The sequence below is a fragment of the Dunckerocampus dactyliophorus genome, chromosome 1 (assembly GCF_027744805.1).
Source record: "Dunckerocampus dactyliophorus isolate RoL2022-P2 chromosome 1, RoL_Ddac_1.1, whole genome shotgun sequence".
Classification (NCBI taxonomy): domain Eukaryota; kingdom Metazoa; phylum Chordata; class Actinopteri; order Syngnathiformes; family Syngnathidae; genus Dunckerocampus; species Dunckerocampus dactyliophorus.
The window spans coordinates 19,119,511-19,132,967 of record NC_072819.1 but is presented as its reverse complement, the minus strand read 5'-3'; the positions used below and the strand labels follow the sequence as shown (position 1 = coordinate 19,132,967).

The window sequence follows — 13,457 nt, the reverse complement described above, 5'->3', positions numbered from 1 at the left end:
AAAATAATCAATATGTCGCTACTGACAGGCTATATACCAAAATCATTCAAAGTGGCTGTAATAAAAACGCTCTTTAAAAAACATAAACTTGATCCACATATCTTAGCTAACTACAGACCAATATCTAACCTTCCATTTTTCTCCAAGATCCTTGAGTTATCAGTTATCCCATTTCCTTCAAAACAACCACCTATTTGAGGTCTTTCACTCAGGATTTAGGATGCACCACAGTACAGAAACAGCACTCGTAGAAATCACAAACGACCTCCTCACCGCCTCAGACAAAGGCCTCGTTTCAGTTTTAGTTTTATTAGACCTTACAGCAGCATTCGACACAATTGATCACCAAATTCTAATACGGAAATTAAAACATGCCCTTGGCATTAAAGGAACTACTTTAAAATGGTTCCAGTCCTATTTGTCAGATTGTCTGCAGTTTGTATCCATTAGGAATAAAGAATCCAGACATGTGAAGGTCAGTCATGGCATCCCACAGGGTTCTGTGCTCTGACCTGTATTATTCAGCCTTTCTATGTCCCCCTTAGGTAATGTCATTAGAAAACACTCCATTAACTTCCACTGCTATACAGATGACACACAACTGTACTTATCAGTGAAATCTAACCAAACTAGTCAGCTGTCCAAACTCCACGCTTGTATCAATTACATAAAGAGCTGCATGACCTCAATTTTTTTTATTATTAAACTGAGATAACCCAGTACCTCAGAGACAAGATTGCAAATAATATTACTGCTCTAGATGGTCTTGAACATTTTTAGAAGTAGAATGGGAGGTAAATGGTCTTTCACTTGTATAGCGCTTTTCCACCTCCAAGGCAGTCAAAGCGCTTTGACACTGCTAGCACATTTACCTACTGGTGATGCAGCATCAGGAGCAACTGGGGGTTCAGTATCTTACCCAAGGACACTTCGACACGATCACGGGAGGACGGAGGATCAAACCCGCATAGATGGCCACTTTACCACCCGAGCCATGCCGCACCCAAAGGGATAGAGCATTTACTTATCAGGCTCCTCTTTTATGGAACCATCTCCCCGACGCAATCCGGGGGGCAGACATGCTCTCCCTATTTAAAGCTCAACTTAAAACTCATATCTTTGCGAAAGCATGTAGTTAGAAGTGACACCTGATGCGCTGATATGTATCAGAGACACTCCTCTATGTTCCTTGGACTAAGACTAAGAGTTCTGGCTTGATCTACCATCTACCCCTCTACAGTCCTCTATTTTTTTCTATTTATTTTTATATCTCAACCCAACCAGTCGAGACACACGGCCACCCCACAGAGCCTGGGTTCTGTCCAAGGTTTCTTCCCCAGAGGGAGTTTTTCCTTGCTTCTGTCGCCAAGTGCTTGCTCATGTGGGGTTTCAGTTGGTTTTCTGTTTTCATTTATGACTTTCATACGTAAAGTGCCATGAGATAACTGCTGTTGTGATTTGCCGCTATATAAATAAATTGAATTGAAAATGTGAGTTGTCGATACCAACATTTTGTTAATTTTCTGGAAAAACAAGTTTATTCCGTTTGTTCGGGTTGAAATAAGCTATGAGAATAATGTTAAAATAAATGCTACAAAAAGCAGTAGATCTGGACCATTTTCATTTTGTAAAGTAGCTTTCAGTCAAAGACAGTTTGGAGACCCCTATTTTAGATTATTTTGTTTGGTTAAGCATTTTGTATTCCAATCTGGAAAAGCTGTAACAAATACAAATACATACAAATTCATATACTTTGCAAGTAATCTGATTTCCCTTCATGTTTTTTTTCACTCTTTTGCCAGAATTAATGTGAATGGTTTTTAAAATTCTTCATTTTGACTTGTTGAAACCTGCAGAGACGCAGTTTTACATGAGTACAATTTTTCTGTACTCTTTCCACCTCTGCATCTATGTACACTGTTTATACAGTACAGTATATAAAGAACACCTTTGGCAGTAATATTTTATGTCATGTCATTGGTTTTGTCTTGAAATGTGCTTTTTTTTGGTGTACAGTATGCTAATAAACATAAAAATAGGGCATAAGACTTCACATACTGCTTCTATATACATTCCTGATCAAAATCTTAAGACCAGTTGAAAAATTGCTTGAATTTGCATTTTGCACATTTGGATCTTAATGAGGTTTTAAGTAGAACTACAATATGCAAAAGCAAGAAGGGGGAGTGAGACAAAAAGCGCTTTGAAAAAATAATTTATTGAAAACAACAATTAAACTGAAATATGCTGTTTATCAGCTGATCAAAAGTTTAAGACCACAGGCTATAAAAGCCAAAATCTGCTTAAAATGTTCATTTTCTGTCAGGCATTCAAACTGTCATGCCCTCCTCAAGCTAAGAAGCTTTTCTCTTTTTGAACGTGGTCGGATTGTCGAGCTGCATGAGCAAGACCTCTCGCAGCGTGCCATTGCTGCTGAGGTTGGGTGCAGTGAATCAGTCATTCTACATTTTTGGAAAGATCCTGAGCATTATGGAACAAAAAAGTAAAGTGGTAGACCCAAAAAAATCACACCTGCGCTGAGCCGGAGGATCCAATTGGCTGTCCATCAAGACACAGGGCGGTCTTTGACCCAAATTAAGGCCCTTACTGGTGCCGACTGCAGCACAATAACCATCACATGGCATCTGCGAGAAAAGGGTTTAAAAAAACAAAAAACGAATTCAAAGACTTAGTCTCTTTCAACGCCGCAAAACTGCTCGTTTAGACTTTGCCACGGAGCTCAAACATGGGACATAGGACAGGTAGTGCAGGGTCGTCAAACGGCGAGTGCTTACGTGCAGATGTTGCGGCAGGCATCCCTCATGACTGAGGGCCCTCGTCTGTGTGGTAACAGCTGGGATTTTCAGTAGGACAGCGCTGCAGTTCACAATGCTTGCTTGACCAAGGACTTCTTCTTCTTGACCAAGTGCTCTTTTGGACCACTATTTTTTGTTAATATTATTGTTCTGGTCTAGTGGTTAGCATGTTGGCCACACAGTCACAGTCAGGAGATTGGGAAGACCTGGGTTCAAATCTCCGTTGGGCATTTCTGTGTGGAATTTGCATGTTCTCCCCGTGTGTGCGTGGGTTTTCTCCGGTACTCCGGTTTCCTCCCACCTTCCAAAAACATGCATGTTAGGTTAATTGGCGACTCTAAATTGTCCATAGGTATGAATGTGAGTGTGAATGATTGTTTGTCTATATGTGCCCTGCGATTGGCTGGCGACCAGTCCAGGGTGTACCCCGCCTGTTGCCCGAAGCCAGCTGGGATAGTCTCCAGCATACCCCCGCGATCCCAATAAGGAGAAGTGGCATAGAAAATGGATGGATGGATTATTGTTCCAGTGTGCCCTAATACACTCTACTTTTATATAATTCCAATTTTTGTTCATATATTTATTTGTTTGTGTAAGCTAACCACTCATCTAGTCCAGAGTCGCTGCACACAAAACGCTGAAAAAACATACACTCCTTCTGTGTTGTTCTGTTATTTTACAGACAAATACACCACACGTTGGCACTGTTATTGAACCTCAATGTGTTACCCCGTAAATTGGATTGACATGAAATTTCTCACACAGCCCAGCTTGCTTGACAAAAACACCCACTGAATCTTGAATGTGTCAAGTGAATTACCACGAAATTTGTAACACACCTTTAGGAGACTGACAAGCACATGTGTTTACAATTTGAGCAAGATTGATTGGGAAAAACATGGCTGCCATCAAGCAAAACATCTTTGTAGGGGCATGGGCGGGACTAATTGGCAACTAATTGGCCATAAGGCACTGGCCATTTGTCTCATAATTATAACACTATGGGGATATCTGTATTACTCTATATGTATGCTGGCATCTTTTCCACAGCATTTTGTTACTTACACCCCAAGAGATGTCCTAATTTGGACTGTATGTGAAGTAAGAGGGCTGATATAGTTTTAAGGTTTGACAATTAGTGGTAGTTTAATTAGTTTTACACCTGTGTGACAATAGGTGATGTTAAAAAGTGAGATTCATCTGCTTCGCCACTTACTGCCTTTAAGATTGCCGGTTAAAATGCCCATTGGTTGTTTTTGTGCGTTATTAACAGTGGTTACGTTATTGTTACACTTATGGTAATGAATGTGAAAACATTACAGTTAATAAGAGTTTGACATTTTATTTCTATTTCCTATGGGAATACTTGTTTTGTACGGAGCCCTCGAGGGGATATCGGGGGAATAATTTTGAAGGGTAATTTTTTTTTTTTAAAGTGACATAACGCAAAGTGGGGTTGAAAAAAAGGGAGGAACTTTTGCAATATCTCGCATTGCACTTCAGGTTCTTCCTTGTTCAGCACGGAAACAAAACAATATAGACATATTTCAAACATGAAAAAGACAGTTGTTGCTCGAGTTTATTGTTTTTTAATGGATAAGTGTTAATATGTAAACGTTGTGCAATGTGTTAAGTGTTAAGTGTGAAATGTTACGTATTCACTTACGTATCATTTTCTGCCTCCTTCACTCTATCGGCGGTGACAGTGTTGTTTTTGACTGTGGTAATCTTTTCGAACTATCCATCCATCCATTTTCTATACCGCTTCATCCTCATTAGGGTCGCGGGTGCATGCTGGAGCCTATCCCAGCTGACTTGGGCGACAGGCGAGTCAGCTGGGAGTTGCCAATTAACCTAACATGCATGTTTTTGGAATGTGGGAGGAAGCCACGCCATACGGGGGAGAACATGCAAACTGGGAAATGCCCAGGGGAGAATCAAACCCAGATCTTCCCGATCTCCAGGCTGTTCCTGTATTGGCCAACGTGCTAACCACTAGACCACCGTGCGGCCCTTTTCGAACTAATGCTCCATAATAATTACTTGATCCTCATAAAATACACCGGCCAGGGGTAATCTCTCCATTTCTGCGCGGAAGTAGACTAATACGCCGTCATTGAGTATTGTGTGTATACAGTTCTGTGTATTGTAAAATGAGGCGTTTGACATCATATTATTCTACTTCCACGCAAAAACAAAGTGATACCAGCCGGTGTATTTTACAAAAGATGAGCAAATACATATTATGGAACGTGATGGGGAGTTCAAAAAGATTATCACTGCCAAGTTCAACACTGTCGCTGCCAACAGAGCGAGGAAGGACTGGCAGAATAATGCTGAACGTGTAAATGCAGCACCCGCTACAGTGGACTGATGTGACATATATTTCTGATAATATTGCCCTAATTCATATTTCATATTGCATTTTATTCCTAGTGCTCGGCTCAATAAATGAGTAAATGTAGCGTATTCCCTCAGCTGAAAATGTACAGTAAATCTGTTAGAGAATTTAATTAGGGAATGCTGGCGGATCAGTTTGATCTCAAATAAGCCGCTCCCGTCGTAGTGCTGCCTGAATTATTCTTTCTCCCAGGTCCACCGGGTTCTCAATAAATGGTGACACCATCTCCAAATGAGTTACACAGTGAAACAGCGGCACTTACATAGCCGATTTTAAGCTGAAAGTCTGGACATAACCTGGTTGGGACCAGGCTATAAGTTTAAGGTAAGTTACCATGGTGATATAACCGCTTTTAAAAGAGAGCCACATTCGTTGTACAGGCAAGACTCAACAGACTTCGCTAACCCACTAAACCCGCTTCGCAGTATACTCTACAAGCCTCAGAGTCTGACACGACTAAATGAGAGGAATTACAAACTTTTGTGAGATAACACAATTTCGCAAAAAATTATCCTTTTTTTTTTAATTCATCAAAATTATTTTCCCCCATGCTCTCTAAGGGGCTCTGTAGTTTGGAAATCCAGACAAATGGGAGGTTAACCAGCATCCTGGAACAGATTGCTTTCCACCTTAGACGTTCTGCTATCTGTATTTTGCCACGCAATTCATTATCTCAATATTATCTTCCTTTTTTGTTCAGGATTTTTTGGGCCAGACGTTTTGCACCCTGGGAGAAATCATCGGCTCCACCGGAGGACGCCTGGAGAGGACTCTCTCGTAAGTCATGCAACATAATCTCGTTTATACTAACATAATTATGTGTGATGAATTAATTCTCAATTTTTGCTATTGTACATTGAATGACAGACATAATAGAATTTATGCTCATGAATACTGATGGCCAGCCCCTGATGAAATCTTAAGATGCAATACCCGACTCAGTGTATTGCCAAGACTGGTTTTAATCTATTAGATCAGAGTGTCAGTGGACCAGATCACATTGAAACATCATTGTAGACAGGAGTCCTAAACTGACTAAAGCAAAATGAGGTCTTGTGTGTGTAAACAGAATGATACGATGATAAAATATTATATCTCCCTATATCACTCATCCAGAAATACAATATATAGACAAAAGTGTCCAGACCAACAGTCTTCAGTCTTTTGGGGTACATTCATGCTTGTCATGTTTGGTTCGGTTAAAACAAACTCTGATTGCGTCTGCTCTGCCAGTATAGTTCGTTTGGTCAAGTGTGAATGCAGTCAAGTGGTTTCTGTTCATTTGAGCTCAAATGTGAAAGCTACATGGACCAAAGGCACGGACCAGGGTTAAAATGACAGCAAAAAGCATGCCGAAATTACAAATATGGAAGAGAAACGGCATTGGAAGTGCTGTCTCCCTCTCTGTCTGTGTGACAATGCCGCTCTGTAAAATTATATTTTAGAAGCTTTTCGTGAAATCTGGGCTGGTAAAATAGCAGAATATAAAAATAAGCTACATATTCCGCTCTGCAGATGCCATTTTGGTTTGGAATATTGGAGTTACGTCATGCAATATGGTAAGGCTAATCGAGTCCTTACTTAATGCATCCATGTGTTCTTTATTGTGCTACCAGTATGAACATGAAGCAAACCACCCCAAAGTGCACAGCGAGTAGTATTTTTAGATTTGGTCGGGATCAGAGTACCAAACCTCAAGTGTGAACACAGCTTCAATTAATCAATCAAGACTTGGACTCAGGGCAGCATGGCCCAGGTGGGAGACCGGTCGTCTTAAGGTTGCTGAATTGATCCTCAGTCACCCCATGACCATGTCGAGTATCATTGGGCAAGATACTGAAGCGCCACTGATGCTTTGTCATTAGTAGGTGATGTAACAGTACAGAAGTGACGGTGACGGCAGAAAAGCGGTATACAAATGAAAGTGCATTTATCATAGAGACATTATTTACTGCAGAATATAAATTCTTCACCTTACTATTGTATGCTTCCAATTTTGTGGGAGCAGTTTGGGGAAGGTCCTTTTCTGTTCCAGCATGGCTGTATCCCAGTGCACAAAGCAGTCCGCAAAGAAAATGCTTGGATTAACTTGGTGTAGATCTTGCACAGAAACCTGACCGTAACCCTTTCTCCAGCAAATCAGATTTTTTTACACTTGTGCAGCCCAGAAAACGCACATTATTCTGGGTAGTGGAATGAATGCAAAGAGTTTGACACATTTTGCTGTCAGCAAAGGTCATGAGCTTGATTCAAAGGCACTTAGTGCATGGTGCTATGTTCATTTAGTATGTGTATCCTACGTTTATTGTCTTATTCATAGTCCATATGAAAAGGAAAACAATGCACACCTTGTTCACGTAATAGTTGCATTAAATTCAAAGCTTGAGTCCTTTCAAGATATATTTCACAAAAAACAAAATTGGTGTGTATGTTCTGTTTTTTCTCATTCATGTTTGGATTCCTTTGGGCCAACAAATGTGGTAAAAGGTCCCCTAATGAAATATTGATGAGCTGATTTTTCCTTTCAAAATGTGGAAACCTGTGCTATGTGCTTCATAGCGGTTTGCTTGTGCTCTCGCATTTGAAAGTACTTTGCGTCCTACTTGGAAATGGCAAGTGACCATAGACATAATTCATATCAAATTTACAATGAATCAGAATCAAACTACAACTTCCCACCGTCCAGACCAAGACCAACAATTTTAGAATATATTAAGTCTCTGTATTTATTACTTTTAATAATGTTGTTATACTGAAGCTAATCAATAAATAAAACACTTCTTACCATTAATGTGACTTCTGGTGCTGCATGGTTTACATCTGTCGACTCATCGAAAGCGAGGGAAAAGGAGAAAAGTATACCGCTGCAGTTATGTCCTTCACCTGTGATTTGCTACCATGATGGTGCGATCATGAACAGTTCTTGCTGACAGAGGCATGTCTTTTATTCGTTTTATTATATTGTCTTTTTCCGAAAAGTCGTCAAACAGTTCATTCGCCACAGCATGAATCCATTTGTGAATGGCTTTCTGTTTCTCACTATTGCTAAAGAACCAGCAAAGCTGGCCGAAGACCAGTCAGCTTCTCGCCTCCATGCATGCTGGCTAGCTTGCACTTTTGAGTAACTCTTGGCATGCCTTTTTCTCGGTGTCCCCCGCTGGATATTTACCAGTAGATACAAACGTAGCATGTAGAATGTGTCTAAGTGCTGCACGGTGCCCTACTGGTTCACATATTGGCCACACAGTCAGGAGATCGGGAAGATCTGGGTGCGAATCTCTGTTGGGCTTTTCTGTGTGGAGTTTGCATATTCTCCGCGTGCGTGCGTGGGTTTTCTCCGGGTACTCCGGTTTCCTCCCACATTCCAAAAACATGCATGTTAGGTTAATTGGCTACTGTCCATAGGTATGAATGTGAGTGTGAATGTTTGTCTATATATTAACCCTGCCATTGACTGGCGACCAGTGCAGAGTGTACCCCGCCTCTCGCCTGAAGTCAGCTGGGATAGTCTCCAGCGTACCCACAACCCTAGTGAGGATAAGTGGCATGGAAGATGGATGGATGGATTTTGAACCTTTTTCTAACACTGGCATTTCTGTAACATTTTACTTTAAAAAAAGAAAATTCAAAAAAATTATATATATATATATATATATATATTACAAGAAATGTGTGAGACTCAGAGGCAGACATCAAAACAGCCATATTTGGCTCTCGGGCCATAGGTTCCCGACCCCTGCTATATGCAATATCATGGTAGCTTAGCGTATACCAGGGGTCACCAACGTTTTTTCTTGCGAGAGCTACTTTTAGAAAATGAAAATGGCTACGAGCTACTCATTTTTGTAGAAATGATTTTCATTCCTTATTTCAACCCAAACAGATCAAATATGCTTGTTTTACCAAAACATTCACAAAATGCTGGTATCCACAACTCACATTTTATGTTTCAGAATACTTTTCTTTCTAGTGTTCTCACATTATTAACTGAAAACCTGAATGAAAAGCAGGCTTGCGGGCACCTCATGTGGCCGTGGGGGGCTACCTGGTACCACGTTGGTGACCCCTGGCGTATACACTGAAGAGAAGCAAAATGATCAAACTTCCAGCTCCCTCAACTGTATCAGACAGACAGTTGGCTCCAGGGCTTTATTTTAAGATGTGTAGCAAACACAAGTGTCCTCAGTGAAGTGGCGGGCTGTACATGAGTTGGCCTCATCTAGCTAGGGGTGGGTCAGATGCAGATACAGTATCATGACTATGAGGAAGGAGTTTTTCCTTCAAGATGTCATGAAAAGCAACTGTTTGAATGCCTCTCCTCTCAAAAGTAGAGCAACCAAGTGAGAAATGATGATAGATTTTTTTCACATATAGTGCTCATGAATAGGCTGTAGGAACACATTAACAATTAGAACATCATTAAAAAGTCACTTTTGCATTATAAGGTAATAGTATTACAGTATATAGTGTAGGCATAATGAACTGATTATTACAAGCACCACTCGTGAATGACATTGTACCAACAAAACATTACCGACAATGCAACGTGACCTTCCGTAGTCATACATTACTGTGCTAAATCAGCAGTGCTGGATCACAAACGTGAGGTGGAATGAGTTGTGACAAACAAGCCAAAGGGTGAAACGTCACTTTAACCTCAATATGACATCACGCTGCATACACGGTTCAGTGTTACAGTACCTTTTGTCTGTCACGGTAGGTTTGCACTCAGACCATGAGCATCCACTCATCTGGCCGAGCCATAACGGCACAATTTATCTTTTTGAAATACTCAATTCACATGGGAATTGTACAAGTGAGATGAATAGAGGTGTTGGTGAACTAAGGTGGCAACACCACCTCTTTCTTCAATTTGTATTTAATACAGAGCATTGATTTAAATCGTGATGAAAGGCCTTGCAAATATGTAATATAACCAAATACCGCTTAATAGCTAAGATTATGTTAGTTTTGTTCCTTTTTGATGATCAGCAATTCCAATACCGTGTGTGTGTATCGCTTAATTCATGTTGAATTGTATTTTTCCATCTAACAAGCCAACTAGAGAGTCAGGAAACTATTATTGGTCTTTAAGAAAATGACTAGCAATTTGAAAATTAATGTACCATCAAAAATGTCAAGGTCTTAAGATGCACTGCAATCAGATTTGAGCATTTTTAAGTTTAAAGCTCCTGTGTAACCTTGTAAAACAGTAATGTACCTATATTTATTCAAATAACCAAAAAAACCCCCCACAAATTTATGAAAAGAAAGTTCACAGAAATGCATTGACAATAAGAGGAAGCCTCAAGGATGAAGACTATGACTCTATCATCTGTATCTCATTAATTGTTGCCTTCTGGATAAGTGCAAACATCATTTTTGTGCCTTCAAAGATTAAAATGTACCTTTGGAGAATCCCCTAAAATGTAATATCGTCTACAAACTAACAACTGTACAAGTTATTACTATTTTACAGTGTTGTGCACGTTTTGTGTTTTATTGTGTCTTGAGTGCAATAACGGTGATGTAAAATAAGAGAAACCCAGCAGATGATGCTCACTGCATTTTTAAGGCCTCATTAGACTTACACAAAGATAAATACTTTTAAATAATTCCTTTTGTATTTGTCTTTTGTCCACATGACAATTTAGGTAAATTAAAACAGTCATCTCATTTTTATTCATTTAAGTCAAATCTCCCTTGGGCATTTCTATGTGGAGTTTGCATGTTCTCCCCGTGCGTGTGTGGGTTTTCTCCGGGTACTCCGGTTTCCTCCCACATTCCCAAAAACATGCAGGTGAGGTTAATTGGCGACTCTAAATTGTCCATAGGTATGAATGTGAGTGTGAATGGTTGTTTGTTTATATGTGCCCCGGGATTGGCTGGCGACCAGTCCAGGGTGTAAACCGCCTGTCGCCCGAAGTCAGCCGGGATAGGTATACCCCCGCGACCCTAATGAGGAGAAGCGGCATAGAAAATGGATGGATGGATGTTTGGTTTTGGACTAAGAACTCACAGCTGGTTGTAGCCTCCTTTTTCCAGGCTTTAGATTGGTTGTAACAGCCTTAGTAGGGATTATAGCGCCACCTGTTACTTTGGCAAGAACGTGACAGCCTTCAAATGCGTTTTAATGTGGACATTTATTTATTCATTAGTGAAAAGATTTATTTTTTATTTTTGCAAATAATGAGTGTGTTTACAGTAGTGATGAACATATAAAGTGCTTATTTACATACATGAGGGGGTTGTACGACACAATACATAAGACATAGGACAAGTAGCAATTTCGTACAAAAGGAAGGGTGGGTTGTGCGATGTCGGAGGGGATATCAATTAATGAGAAGTGGCCTTTATACTGGCAAAAACAATTAATCAAATGTGAAGGAAAAAAAACCCGATGTGATGAATAACAGTAGTCATGTATTGGTGCTGTATTGGAGAGAGAAGGAGAGAAAAGAAAAACAACACACGTGTGTATACATACGTATATACACACATATATATAGATGTACACATGCAGGTATGCATGCATATATGTATGCATATAATTCAACTAAATAAACAAATTATTTTTTAAGTTAAAAAAATTATAAAAAGTAACAAAATAGGTAGAATAAAAATAAAACGTATTAAATCAGACAAAATTAATTGAGATTTTTTTAAATAAATTGATTTAACAGTTATGTTTATTGACTGATGGACTACCGATTCACTGAGAGGCAGAGATTATTTGCTATTCACCCCCTGGTGAGCCCAGTGAAAAGATCTCTTGATTTTGAATAAGCCTCTTTCTCTGGTGCTCTCTTTGAGAATGCTTTATAAAAATTTCAAATCCTTTGTTGGTCCAACAAGTGCTGTTGCTGACAGATGAAGAGTGCCACAGAACAACACTATCACATTATTTGCCAAGATGCTCGGCACTGACGAGCAGGAAACACTAATTCCCACTTTAAAGCATGCCAACTGCGGACAGATCTGTGCTTTACAAGCTAACAACTCTTTCTTGCCAGTTGGAAAATATACACATGCATATTTATTCAGATTTGTTTTCTCCTTATGATCCAAAATTGAGACCAAAAGACAATCACTGGTCTCAATTTACTGAGCTGATTGCGCACAACATGCTGTAACAGTTTCAATATTCTTTTGTTTTCTTGATGCAACAAGATGAAATGTCAATTCTTTGAATTTTGGGATAAAACTGTCCCCTCAGAAGCAGCCAGTGCAGCAAAGCAGGCCAGATGAGACCTGAATGGCCGCACCAGATGGCAGGTGATGCTTTGCTTAGACGTGGACCGCAGGGGACAAGTGTGTGTGTGTGTGTGTGTGTGTGTGTGTGTGTGTGTGTGTGTATGTGTGTGTGTTTGTGGTGGCTCTGGGGGGGAAGTAGATTTGATTGTTCAGAGTGGAAAAAAATGGGGAGACTGCTGTGATTTCATGAATAACATCATTGAAGTCATTGCACTGACGCTACAAATATCTCATCTTTCTTTACTCCTTCACTGGCTAACGGTACAATACATTGGAACCTGAGGCAGCGTCAATAATGTGTTCCAGAAGGTCCGGCTCTAACCGAAACATACTCTAATCTGTAATAAATTTTTCCCAGAAGACAAATATTTTCCCGACATGCCATAAACATTAACACAAAACAATATAATTTAAAGTTTTACAATGTTTTATATGCAGAAAACTATTTGAAATGCATATAAATTCACTTTTAGAATACATAGCTTCATGTTCACCTTGAGTGCAGACGTGATTGTTGACAAAGATGGCGATATGCACGCAAGATTCACTCGGACACCACCTTCATGTTTTACTATGAGTTATTTCTTGAATTCAATCTCATCTTTTTTATCAATATGCTGGCACTTGCAACTTCCTTTTCTCCGTTGTGGGTTATTTTGCAGGTGTGATCAATAAGAAAAGCAGAGACTGTAAGTTAGCAAAGAACTATAACGTCAACCGCTGCTGACGGTGGCAGTCACTTCCGTTTCCTGTTTCCATGCTAACAGCAGGTTGCTAACAAGGACGTTTTGTGATGAAAAAAAAACATTAAGAACACAGTTGGACTCACGCAGTGTTTTAATAACATGAGGCCATAATGTACGCTAACCAGGAAATGTATGCAAAACCGAGGCAAAATTATTGCGTAAATCTTTGACGTAAACTGAAAAATATGCTAACCAAGGCATACGCTAACCGAGGTTCCACTGTAGGTGGACACAACTGAA

The 13,457-nt window shown here is 39.9% G+C and overlaps 1 protein-coding gene across 4 annotated transcripts in view; it reads left to right on the top strand.

Moving 5' to 3' along the window:
* LOC129181767 (copine-9) overlaps positions 1–13,457 on the top strand; it is a 134,163-nt gene that overhangs the window by 51,655 nt on the left and 69,051 nt on the right. For all 4 annotated transcript variants that reach the window (XM_054777368.1, XM_054777394.1, XM_054777376.1 and 1 more), the window contains one exon: positions 5,918–5,994. In XM_054777368.1, coding sequence (XP_054633343.1) covers positions 5,918–5,994 — 77 coding nt within the window. The remainder of the gene's footprint in view (positions 1–5,917; positions 5,995–13,457) is intronic.